The 13,305-nt window shown below is 48.5% G+C and overlaps 1 protein-coding gene across 1 annotated transcript in view; it reads right to left on the bottom strand.

Moving 5' to 3' along the window:
* CD99 (CD99 molecule (Xg blood group)) overlaps window positions 1-13,305 on the bottom strand; it is a 33,624-nt gene that overhangs the window by 9,023 nt on the left and 11,296 nt on the right. Inside the window, exons 4-10 of the mRNA XM_024756302.1 lie at window positions 10,222-10,254; window positions 8,867-8,905; window positions 7,551-7,592; window positions 6,844-6,912; window positions 5,510-5,554; window positions 2,417-2,461; window positions 312-425 (exon numbers count right to left, since the gene is read on the bottom strand). Of these exons, the coding sequence (XP_024612070.1) occupies window positions 312-425; window positions 2,417-2,461; window positions 5,510-5,554; window positions 6,844-6,912; window positions 7,551-7,592; window positions 8,867-8,905; window positions 10,222-10,254 (387 nt within the window). The remainder of the gene's footprint in view (window positions 1-311; window positions 426-2,416; window positions 2,462-5,509; window positions 5,555-6,843; window positions 6,913-7,550; window positions 7,593-8,866; window positions 8,906-10,221; window positions 10,255-13,305) is intronic.

Below are 13,305 nucleotides of genomic sequence, written 5' to 3'. Positions count from 1 at the left end.
ACATGACCTTATTGACCTTCGCAAAAATTGTAAAGTGCAGACTCTCCTCTCTCCTCGTTATGGGGACGCCCGCCCCCCAAAATGGAATGGTTAATAACTTGCACCGGCTCACATGGCTAAATGCAGGAGACGCTGGGGTCAAAGCCACACAGTCAGATCCCAGTTTTCTAGCCACTTCAGGACCCCCTCGGCCGCCTTCCACGTGTTTCGTGCCAACCTGAGTTCTGCTTTTTAGTTCTTTTTTTTAAAAGAAAGCACGCTTTTCAAAGTAGCCAGGCCCCACGGAAAGGACGTGGCGGTGAACACCTTACCGTTCTCTCTGAAGCACAGCTTCTTCTTCTGGTAGGCGATGAAGCTGGAGATAGCCCCGGCCACGGCGACTGCAACCGCACCGATGATCCCAGGGACCACCCCCGGGGACTCGGCTGTGGAAGGAAGCACAGGACACCATGACAGGCAAACACGTAACCCTCGCGGACGGACCACGGGGCCGGAGGCTGGCGGCCCTGCCCGGAGGAAGAGGGTGGGGCTGAGGCCTGAGAGGCGGGGGCTCCGGTAACCACGGAGGGCCTGTCACTCCGGAGCCACGTCGGAATTCATTTTACTACGCGAGCTGTTTCCAATCCAAGAACTGGCTCCCAGTGGGATGCCAAGCCCCATCTCTTCCCCACCCCTAGGACCAGCTCAGCTGTCCTCCCAGCTCAGTGAGGAAGGTCTCAGGTGGGTGATAAATCCACAGTGGAAGGGGGCCCAGCGGGGACCATTCAGAGGCCGTGTGACCTCAAGCAGCCAGATGGCCGTCTCTTCACGTACCTTCTGAAAAATCAAAGTCGCCCACCTCTTCGTTAGTCTCACGTGCTCTACGGTGACGGGGTTTCCACCCCCCACCAAGAATTCTAAAACTACCTGCATCCGTCCCACATCTACAGCTGTTTCTTGACACAGCAGGTGCACAAGACATCCTCCCCCGTGAAAAAAAAGGAGGACGGTGTGATGGATGGTTCATCGTACGTGTCAGCTGGACTGGCCAGGGCCTGCTAGGCAGCTGGGAACACTTTATTTCTGGATGTGTCCGTGTGGCCGTCTCCAGAAACAATAACATTTGAACCCGTTAGCCGGGGTAAAAGCCCTCACCAACGTGGATGGGCATCGTTCAATCCATTGAGGGTCTGATTAGATCAAAAAGGGACAATTTGCTCTCTGCCTGAGCTGGCACGTCTGTCTTCTCCCGCCCTTGGACATCGGTGATCCTGCTTCTTGGGATTTTGGACTCAGACTGGGACCTACGCCATTCGCTGTCCTGGTTGTCGGTGTTTTGCATGGGGACTGACTGGCCACTTCCCTGAGTATCTGGCGTGCAGACAGCAGATCGAGACCCTTCTCAGCCTCCGTAACTACGTGGGCCAACTCCTTACAGTAAGTGTCTTTCTACTCATCTCTATACATCCTAGTGGTCCCGTTTCTCTGGAGGACCCTGGGTAATATGGGTGGCGTTCCTTCTTAGGGCACCTTGGGAGGGCGACTGAACTTAAAATGCAGGTCCCGTTGGTAGCAGGTAGACCTCAAGCTAGTGCGCTTCACGGACACTGGGTTTTTTTGTTTTTTGGGTTTTTTTGGCGGTACACGGGCCTCTCACTGTTGTGGCCTCTCCCGCTGCGGAGCACAGGCTCCGGACGCGCAGGCTCAGCGGCCATGGCTCACGGGCCCAGCCGCTCCGCGGCATGGGGGGTCTTCCAGGACCGGGGCACGAACCCGCGTCCCCTGCATCGGCAGGCGGACTCTCAACCACTGCGCCACCAGGGAAGCCCTGTTTTGTTTTTTTTTTTAACAAATTGAAGGTTTGTGGCCACCCTACTCCAGGCAAGTCTATCGGCGCCATTCTTCCAACAGCATTTGCCCACCTCACGTCTTTGTATCACATTTTGCTAATTCTTCTACTATTTCAAGTTTTTCATTATGATTCTGTTTGTGACGGTATCCGTGATCTCTGATGTTACCCCTGTGACTCGCTGAAGGCTCAGAGGGTGGTGAGCATTTATTAGCCATAAAAAGTTTTATAAATTTAGGCCTGCACGTGGTGTTTTTTCTTGGCCACAATGCCACTGCACGCTGAACAGACTACAGTGTAATGTAAACGTCACTTTCAGATACACTGGGGAACCATACAATTCATGTGACTTGCTGTATCGCGATATTTGCTTGATTGCGGTGGTCTGGACCTGAATCCCAGCATCTCTGGGGTCTGCCTGCGTTTCCGCTGAGCCCCCTTGGAACGCATGTCCAGAGAACCATTCTTCGTTCCAGTATCTTTCAGATGACGCTGCAAATACTAAAAGTGAGGCTGTGACCACTGGCTCCTGCTTTCCTCAATAGTACACGTGAGGAACCCAGGACATCAGGAACCAGGGGTACGTACCCTGCTCCGCCCCTCCAGGCCTCTGGTTGCCGCCATCACCGCCTCCTGTAAGAGAGGAACGAGACTTGGTGACAAATGGCGCTGGGAAGACGTTCGGTAACCGAAAACTCATACCAAGGACCAGCTCCTCTGACCCTGGGTTGTGAAGGTTCCTTAAGAGAAATGACCGTGGGATTGACGAGGCCATTAATATCAGAGTGTCCCTTTCCACTGCTGGGAGGGGCTGTCCTCGTTCTGCGGGCAGTATCACCTGTCTTGCTCCCGTGTCCCTGAAATCCAGGCTTGGCACCTGACTCAACCCCCTGGCCCCATGGTGGGCCCCAGGAGACCCACTGAGTCTTCAAAATCCCCCAGGGATTCGGGGAGAAACCCAGCAAGGGCCTCAGAGCCCACGTGAGACCCTCGCATGGCTATGGGGTCATCCCAGGCACATTCCTGTTAACTCTCACGCCCCCCAGTCTCACTAGGGGTGGTTGTCAGCCATGTGCTATCCATGGACCCACCACCTCTGGGTATGGTCTTCATTCGTGCTTTCCCCGGGGCTAAGGGATACCACTTCACCACCTCCTCTACTTTTTCCACATTTAATGCCAATGGATACTCGATGTTTTTGTTGTTGTTTGTCTCATTTTGTCTTTTCTTTTTGCCCACACTACTCAGCTTGTGGATCTTAGCTCCCCGACCAGGGACTGAACCCGCGCCCTCGGCAGTGAAAGCGAAGAGTCCTAACCACTGGACCGCCAGGCAATTCCTGGTACTTGATGTTAAGCTGATGCTTGTACAATTATTAGTGCACAAACCAGGAATCTGCCCAGTGGACTGTACACTTGTGAGGGTGCCTTTAGCTTTGCTTAATGTCAGCCGGTCACTCCCAGTGTGTCTTTACAGTATAGTCACACAGGCACTGCATGTTACATGGCTATGGAGCAACACTGCCTGCTACAAAGGAGGGGCTGCATGTTACGCGGCTACAGAGCCAGCGTACGGCCTGTTACATTCAGTGGGTAAGAGCACGTTACACGGGTATCAAACTAGAATCCTGTCTGTTACACTCCTCAAAGTGGGGCGATCTTGTACAGCACCTAGAGATGTAAATTTAAACGGAAAACCAATTTAGAAGGTAGACAGCTAGCCACTGTAGACATGACTTTGGGGACCAGGGTAGAAGGGGTTTACTCTGAAAGGTATGTGAGCTCAAGAGGGGAGGTAGGGGCATTCCCGGTAGAAGGCAAACGAGATGATAAAAAAGCATGTGACCGTAAGGGCGTGACTGATAGAAACAGACTTATAACAGATGAACCAATGGCTGGTTCATCCATTGATGTCCATCAATGGCACACCATCAAGCAAGGATTCAAAGCAAAAATGTTTCCAGTAACATTTAAGGCAGGCCAGAGAGGAATGAACCCAGCAATCTCTTACATGGTCCTCTTACCAGTGGGACCATCAACGATCCCAGCCATTCTGGAAAGCAATTTAGCAACCCATGAAGGCATGTAAAAGTGGGAACTCCTTTCAGAAACCCTACTTCTTAGAAAACACCTTAAGGGAACCACATGGAGGACATCCAATATCAAAGCGTAAAGATATGTACAAGAAACTGGTGCAGAATCTAAAAATCACAACAAACTAGTGAAAATAACAAAAAAGAAGCAGCCTCACCGATATAGAGAACAAACGAGTGGTTCCCAGTGGTTCCCAGTAGGGAGGAGTGGTTTCCAGCCTATGCCCAGGGGGACGGGCAAAATAGGGGGAGGGGATTAAGAGGTACAAACTACTATATATAAAATCAATAAGCTACAAAGATAGACTGCACAACACAGGGAATAGAGCCAATATCTTATAATAACTTTAAATGGAGTACAACCTAGAAAAATACTGAGTCACTACGTCATACACCTGAAACTTATACAATACTGTACATCCACGATAAACTCAAAAAAAAGTATTAAGGAGTCTCAGGCAGTTAACAAATAAAAATGTTATTTTTTTATTAAAAAAAAAAAAGAAACTGGTATAACCTAAATGCTTAAAAAGAGAAGGGAGAATGAACAGATTTTACACGCAGGGGGAAGAACACGGGTCAGGGCGGGAGTGTGGGGAGACATCAGAGCATGGAAGTCCCTCCCCAAGGACGTCAGAGCCATGGGTCAGCTCCTGGGAAATCTTCACGTCATCTTATTATTATCATTCACCGTTTACGCTCAATTCTCCAAGAAACAAACAAGAACCAGAGCTCGATGGCAGAGTTAGAAATAAAAGATTTCCCAAACTGGGGGCTGAAGCCAGGGTTTTCTACCTGGGGGGGGAAGCTGGAGTTAACTGCCATGGAAGGAGCTTCCCTGCAGGTGGAGGTCCTGAGGCTCTGAGTTTGCAGCCCTCCTAGGAGGCTGTGGGCCGAGAGTGACACCCAAATTCAAGGCTGACACACAATCTTTCCCCACCTCCTAAGGGTGACCCAAAGGAATCCTGGGGGAGAAGGTCTTTACCTTGTGTCTGGCTCTGCATTATATATTACATACGCATATACTACACATATACCTATTTTAGATTACATATGCATAATACATGAATATAGTAAAATACATTTATATGTAACATACGCATATACTATCATTTATACATACATAAATACATAAAAATGACTATATATTTCATCAAGTTATAACTATTCTAAGCATATATTAATTTTATACTTATTTATTTATTATATTTAAATACTGCTTTGCCTCCACATTGACCTAAGATTTTAAAGACAGAGGTGGAAAAAGGACCTGTAGAGCACAGGGAACTCTGCTCAATATTCTGTAATAACCTATACAGGAAAAGAATTTGAAAAAGAATAGACACATGTCTATGTAGAACTGACTCACTTTGCTCTACACCTGAAGCTAACACAACATTATCACCTCTACTCCAATATAAAATAAAAGAACTGAGGGACTTCCCTGGCGGCCCAGTGGTTAACACTCCGCCCTTCCTGGTGTGTGTTCAATCCCTGGTCGGGGAACTAAGATCCCACATGCCGCACGGCGCAGCCAAACGATTGAAAAAAAAAAAGAGAGAAAGACAAAAAAAGAAGGGGAACCCTACCTCCATCTGAAGTCCCATCAGTAAGGTCCGAATCCGAAAAGCCACCTAGAAGGAAAACGACAGCATCACGTCTCACATCAGAACTGTCGGGAGTGTCTTGATGTCTTGGGGTGAAGGGAAACATATCAGAATCAAAAGCAGACATGGGGTGGCGGGGAACCCCATAAACGTACTACTCTATGGAAGGAATCTTTCAAAGATACAATTACTGGACTTCCCCAGTGGCGCAGTGGTTAAGAATCCACCTGCCAATGCAGGCGACACGGGTTCGAGCCCCGGTCTGGGAAGATCCCACATGTCGCGGAGCAACTAAGCCTGTGCGCCACGACTACCGAGCCCGCGCACCTAGAGCCCGTGAGCCACAACTACTGAGCCCGCGTGCCGCAACTACTAAAGCCCGCGCGCCTAGAGCCCGTGCTCCGCAACAAGCGAAGCCACCGCAATGAGAAACGCATGCACCGCAACAAAGACCCAACGCAGCCAAAAATAAACAAATAAATAAAACTATTTATTTATTAAAAAAAAAAGAAATAAAACCATAAGAAAGCATATGAAGATGGCTTCAACTTGCTTTGCAACTCATACTTCTAAAATAGCAGAGAAACATAACATTTTCAAAATTAGGGATTAGTTATGACAGTATATAACTGCCAAGAAAAGTCATATGATAAAAATTATTAAATGACATAAGAAAATGCTTATGGATACTAATAAGCAAAACATAATGTTATGACACAGTGTGAATAAAAGACTGACAGTTTTACTTAACAGCTGTTTCATTTAAATTGATATAAAATACTAGGGAGAATAACCATCTTCACTGTGGTAGAGGACGGACAGTATTTCTACTTTTCTGCATTAAAAATTAAACAAATGTATAAACGATCAAAAAAGCCAACTCAAAATCTGAAGTTTCAACAGCCATTCAACTCAGAACACTGATGTTGGTCAAATACTCAGAGAATACTATAATGTGTCCGAAAAAAGGCGGCAAAAACCTTTAAAAAAAAAAAAAAAAAACCAAGAGCTTCTCTAAAGGGAAAGAACAAGCTGATACTTTTCTCCATATTGATTCTCTATATTTAAAATCTTACATTTAATTTTTTAAAGTTTCCATTAAAACCTTGGAAGTTAAATCAGCAAACTAAAAATCAAACCCGAACCAAAAATATCTTTTTGAAAACTGTTTTCCACGACTGGAAGACTGGCATTACCTTGCACAGAGAGTTCACAGTAAGATTGTGCTAAATCTGAAATTACCTCCTTTCAGCTGACATGGAAATCGCTGTACTCTGAAAAACACATAAGGACCCACAGGGGCGAGAAGGTCTTACCAGAAGAGCCGGGCTGGTTGGGGTTTGGATTAGGTTTTGGCTTGGGTGCTTCGGGTGTCACTGGGTCATCTGTAAAAGAGGGGAGCTGCAATTAGGAGCACTTTGCAGTCAAAACAACAAAACGTGCGTTTGCACACAGATGGTTTACTAAACAGTTAGAAATGGAAGCATGTCCTTTGTCATAGCGGGGCAAGTACTTTGTCATGATGGGGATACCCATACACACAGGCACCTGTGGATTTCTTTCCATCATCATCCAGCTGCAGTACTTAAATTCATGTATTTCCAATAGAAAATAAAGCAGACGGCTGGACCAGCTACAGAGTTTGTGGAGCCCAGGGCAAAATGAGAATGCAGAGTCCCTTGCTTAAACTGTACTAAGGAATTCAATATGGCGGCCACAGAGCAGTCCACCAAGGAGGGAAGTCCTTCTGAGTGTGGAGCCCTGTGTGACCCTACGCACCCACGAGGCCAGCCCTGGCAAGGATATTCAGTTTGTTTTATATCACCCCAAAGACTGTAAGAGCTTTAAAATAAAAGCAGGCAAACGGATAAAAGCCAAAAAAACTCAACCACAACAAACAATACATCTATTCCTTAGGTTTTCGTGGTTAAAAACTAATTCGACTTATTTAAAAGAGACAAGCCTCTTTGCAATGATAAGTAAGCAAGTCAGACACATAGGAGATTTAAGAGGTACTACTTACTGTTCCCTCCACCAAGGGCATCTTCTAAATTGAAGTTATCATCTAAAGGAGAAAAACAGAGAGTTAATACTGAAGTTCTGGGTCAAACGAGGAACAGAAATGACTTCCTAAATACATGGAGGAAACACTGCATCTCCACATCTCAAAACACTTTCCTGAATATCAGTCTGACCAACGTCTCAACAGAAAAAGCAAATTCCTGACCATATCCATATCACCCTTCTCTCCAAGGAAAGGAATAAAAGGCAAAACCAAACCAAAACAATGGAAGTAACTTATAAATCAAGTACGCCCCATGGACCGAGTTGAAATTCCAACTTCCGCCTGCAGACAATTCTTCCCCCCGGACTGTTCATCCTAGCATCATCGCCTACCAAGTTGCCAACAACTTCTGCAAGGTAAATACTACGAGATAAGGGGGGAAGTCTGTGGCCAGATCTGGGCTTGTGCCCACCAAGAAAATGATTCAACTGACCCAGGTGTGCTTGACAAAATGGTGTGACAACTCCTGATGGCGTCTGAGGTTGCCTTCTTAGTTTTAAGGACTCTTCGCAAGTCCCAGCAACATCTAGGTGAGCTTGTGTATCCACCCAACACGAGGTCCTGACCCATCACGAGTCACGACTGGGAAACACCGCTGCTGCCCCAGCGAGCGCGTGATGGTACAAAGTCCATTGTTCAATGGACTGGTCCAGCACCCTCCGTGTGCCTGCACAGGTCAAGGACCTGGCTCTGAACGAGGATACCTTTTTCCTTGTTAAGATGCCCTTCTAGATGAGAAGCCCAACATTTGAAGAGAGCTATCACGTTTTTTAAAAAATCAGTGATAAGAGCTCTGTAACTCTGGGCATCGATTTTACTGTGGGTGACTAACCACCAATGAATCTGACCCTTGGTCAATTCCATGATCGGTCTGATTGTTGACTTTTATTGGAAAGGGTGAGTGACAGCTAGTATGCTGCTCCTAGAGGCTGAGATCGAAGTTTGCTCATGGGTTATACGAGGGTCCCAGGGTCCTAAAACTGTTCCTCCCAAGAAATGAGTATCCAAAACCAGGGACAGACACTCAGGAAAAAGGCGTCCTGAGATGCCTCCCAGGGGACCCAAACGCATCTCGTCAAAGTGTCAGCGTCCGTTCTCTTACAGCCGCTGTGGACTTGAAAGCACCAGCATCACAGCATAATTGAAATATTAACCAGGCTGGATCCAGAGCCGGTGAATCGCTGACTACGTCTCACCCAGCTCTTGGGAAAACTGGGGCACACAACAACGATTTTCTCGGCTGTGTTTGCATGCTGGGCACCTTTGCTTCTTACCGGTGGCTTTTTTTGGTGGGGCCGGAGTGGGTTTCTTGTCTAAAGAGAAAAGACATTTCTGTCAGTAAAACTTGCAGCTGGGAAACAGAAAGCAACTCCCGACACTGTTCTGTTTTCTTTAAAGAGACTCAGAAAACGTCTGAAGCATCGTTTTTTCCTGACAGTTCAGGCAGTGGCCAAGCACTGGAGGACGAGTCTGAGCCCCTGAGGACCCACGGCAACAGGAACATAGGATGACGTCGACCATGGCTGCCACCGAGACCAAGGACCCCTCCCACCTAATGACGCCAAGTGGGGGCGCTGTGAGTGAGAGAGGAACCTGGGAGAACACAGGACACGAGGGAGAGCCCGGGACCTGTGTGGGAGAAGGAGGGACATGGGACCCTCGTCTCAAAGGCTGTGCATGTTCACTACGGGTAGCACACCTTTTGCTCCTGGGGACCCCCAGGCAACCAAGGCAGTGTGGGCTGAGGCCATTAGGACCACAGACACCTCCCCGGCATCTCTCCCCACCAGCCAGTGAGGGTTCCATCATCAAGAATAAGACTTAACCCCCGCTGGCTTTTGGGAATATTACCGCCCTCACGGTTTTGACTCACACCTCTGCATCGGACCCCAGGAGTTGAAAAGATATCTTGGGGCCCTGACATACATACAGTACTATGTATAAACTAGGTAACTGACGAGGACCTACTGTAGAGCACAGGGAATTCTACTCAGTGCTCTGTGGTGACCTAAGTGGGAAGGACATCCAAAAAAGAGGGGATATATGTATACGTAGAGCTGATTCACTTTGCTGTACCGTAGAAACCAACACAACGGTGTAAAGCAACCGTACTCCAATTAAAAAAAAAAAAAAAAAAAAGATGTCTTCGGTTGAATACTGGGCCCCCAAATTCACATCTACTGGGAACCTCAGAACATGACCTTATTTGGAAACAGTGTCTCGGCAGATAACACTGGTTAAGATGTGGTCACAGTGGATTAGCACAGACCCTTAGAGACGAGTGCCTTTATCAGAAGGAAATGGGAAAACATAGAGGCACGTGAGGCAGAGGCAGAGACTGGGGTCATGCAGCCACCAGCCAAGGGATGGAATCAGTGAGCACACGGGGGACCAGCCCACGGGGGACCAGCCCCTTCCCCAAGCGCATGGCAACCCTGCGTGGCATTCATTCACCACCACAGAGCGTGGAAATTATTCCACCAAAAAAGATTTATTTACCCTGACAAGGGCATCTTGATTTTCCTCGTCCTACGTGAGTCTAGTTATCACAGTAAGACATATTCCAAAAGATTTACTATAGTCCAATAAATATTCCCTGTAGTTTACAAAATGTTTTAATGTTACTCACCATCAAGGGCATGCGATAAATCAAAATCTTGGCCTAAAAGAAAGAGTCCAATTAGAAATAAGTCAAATAAAAGTAAATTGGGAAATTAAGAAGACAATTAAAAAAGGGCATGATTTTGAGATGTCTGGCGGCTTTGAAAATGCATCACATGCTGTGATTTCTCATTTGAAATACTCTCATGCGTAAATGTAAGAATATGTCAGCTTATGTTTTACATTATGGACAACCTTAGAGTTTAGCAGCAATTCAATTAGTGGGAAACCATGATAATTCGGCACGTGCGTTAGTCTAAAAAAGCAGGTGTTTTGAAATAGGCGAGTAACAATTTCCAATACATGATGGAGAAAAAACATGGAGAGAAAAACCCCTTGGATTAGCAACATCTCTGTAATTACGCGACCAAAATGTACTTCTCGTAGACACACCAGGCAACCCAGAAAAAGATAAATTTTCTTTTACATTTCCTGTGATCCCAGAGAAGGGGGAAAACTGCCTTTAATTCCACGGTTCTTCTATCCTGTTGCTACCGCTTTACTGAAGCAATTTCAATACTATTTCTATTTCTATCCAATTAATGATGGATTGAAGGAAAGCACAGTTAGGGAATTGGGGAACAGTCCACTTGCACCGGCCGGTCAGCCGAAAGGAGGGTGACAGCGGGTCGGAGGATCGTCCTGCAGGGGCAGAAGCAAAGAGCACACGTGTCCCATGTCAGGAAGTGCTGGGCGTGTAACAAGCCACCTTCATCCCCGGGGGCCTCAAGAAGGTTGCAATGTGTTCAGTGCCCCTGAATGTCCCACAGACAGGTGTCAGCCCGTAACTCTCTCTCTCTCTCTCTCTCTCTCTCGTGTGTGTGTGTCTGTGTGTGTGCAGCTATGTGTGTGAGCGATTGGGTGTGTGTGTGTCCGTTTACTGAGTGCTTTGGGATCCATGGGGTTTTGTGTGTAGGTATGTGGGTGGTTTGTATGTGTGTATTTGTGTAGGTATGTGTGTGCGCACATGTGTGTGTCTAAGTGCGGTTGGCATGTGTGTATTTGTGGTGTGTGTAGTGTATATGTAGGGTTTTGTATGTGCACGTGCGTAGTTTGGGCGTGTGCCCACGTGTAAGTGTGTCTACGTGTAGTTTGGGAAGTGTATTTGTGTGTGTGCGGTTTTCCATGTGTGTATTAGGAACAGGCAGGCAGGTAAAAAAGAATGAAATCACGCCATTTGCAGCACCATGGATGAACCTAGAGATTGTCATACTAAGGGAAGAAAGTCCGACAGGGAAAGACAAATACCATATGGTATCACTTCTACGTGGAATCTAAACTACGACACAAATGAATCTATCTACAAAGCAGAAACAGACTCACAGACATAGAAAACAAACTTACGGTTACCAAAGGGGAAAGGGAGGGGGGACACATAGATTAGGAGTATGGGATTAACAAATACACATGACTATATATACAATAGATAAATAACAAGGACCTACTGTAGAGCACACAGAACTCTATTCAGTATCTTGTAATAACTTATGCGGGAAAAGAATCTGCTATGTGTATGTGTATATATATATATAACTGAATCACTTTGCTGTACACCTGAAACTAATATTGTAAATCAACTCTACTTCAATAAAAAATACGACATGAACAATGAGATGTGCCCCCAAATTAAAAACAAACAAAACAACAGGCAGCAGAAGCAGCAGCATCTGGGAAGGCCCTGCGTTGGACGGACCCCAGCCCTCGCGGGGGGAGGGGCGCTGGTTTCTGGATCTCAGAGCCCGGAAGGGACAGGTGTGGTTTCAGCTGTTCTTGCAGCATGTGGCAGATGTCCACGCGGTAGCCGGGGCGGCTGGGGAGGGTGGGATTTGTTCAGCCCCGAAGAGCCCCCCGGGCAGGTGCAGAACCTACACATACATGCGCGTCTCTGGTCCTGTACGTCTGCCTGGAGACCCACAACCGTTATCACTCCCTCTACGCTCCCTCTGCCGAAGCGACGGCGCTAGGACCTTCCTGAGATATTCAGCGCCCCGGGGGGGGGGGGTTGCCGGGGCAAGTAACCCCAAACAGAGCGATTCAAGGAGCGGACGATGCTGCGTTTCGGACGGGGATTTGGAAAGAACAAGCAGACAAGGCTCTTTGGAATTGAAACCAACAGCAACACACTTGAACGTAAGATGTTGCTACACGTGATGCGTGCGCGCGCATGCTCCTGTGTGGGTGTGTCTGTGTACGGATGTGCACGTGAGTATACTCGTGTGCGCGTGTCTGTGAGCACGTGCACCCGCGGGCGTGCACACTGCATGTGGGTGAACTGCACGCGTGCCCACGTGTACCTGTGCACATGCATGTCCACGTGCACTGGTGCGTGTGCGGTGCAGGTATGTGCTCATGGGCGCGCGCGCGCGTGTGCGCGCAAATTTGCATCGAGCGTGAGTGTTGTGTATGTATGTGTGTCTGTGCCCTGCGTGTGAGCATGAGTGCACGTGTGTGTGCACATGTCTGTCTGTTTGCCTGGTAGCTCCGTGTCCAGGGCCTGGAGCCTCCCCAGCCCACCTGGGCCCCGTGCCCCGCCCCGCTCCCCGCGCATCTGGGCTCCTGGGCACCGCTGACGTGGCCTCGCTTAGAGGAGAGGTCACGGCTCAACTCAGAGCCCTCTGCTGAGCCCCCGGGGTCCCGCACGAAAACCCAGGAACAGCAGACCCAGTGGGGCTGGGGGAGGGGCCGGGCATCCGAGGGGGACACCCAGGCATTTCTCTTCCTGCTGCCGTTGCCCAGCCCATCGGAGGCAGCCTGCACCGCCTCTGCAGCTTCCAGGCGGCCTCTCAACCTCCAGATGCGGAAGGGGACACCTCCAGATGTGAGGCAGCCCCGCCAGACGCAGGGCCTGAGTCATCCCCACAGCACACACAAACTCCCTGCCGTGCGCCCTCCCCCACCCCCCGCCGCCCCCTCCCTCCCCCACCGCCGTGCACCCTCCCCCCCAGCCATCTGTTCGGTTCCCTCCTCCCGAGGACAAGCTCCAGGACGTCCCCAAGGCCACCCTGGGCGCCGGCTCCTCCTGGGGAGCCTGTGCAGCTGCACGTGCCTCACA

Source organism: Neophocaena asiaeorientalis, unplaced genomic scaffold (genome assembly GCF_003031525.2).
Source record: "Neophocaena asiaeorientalis asiaeorientalis breed wild unplaced genomic scaffold, Neophocaena_asiaeorientalis_V1.1 scaffold69, whole genome shotgun sequence".
NCBI lineage: Eukaryota > Metazoa > Chordata > Mammalia > Artiodactyla > Phocoenidae > Neophocaena > Neophocaena asiaeorientalis.
This window is presented reverse-complemented; position numbering and strand designations above follow the sequence as displayed.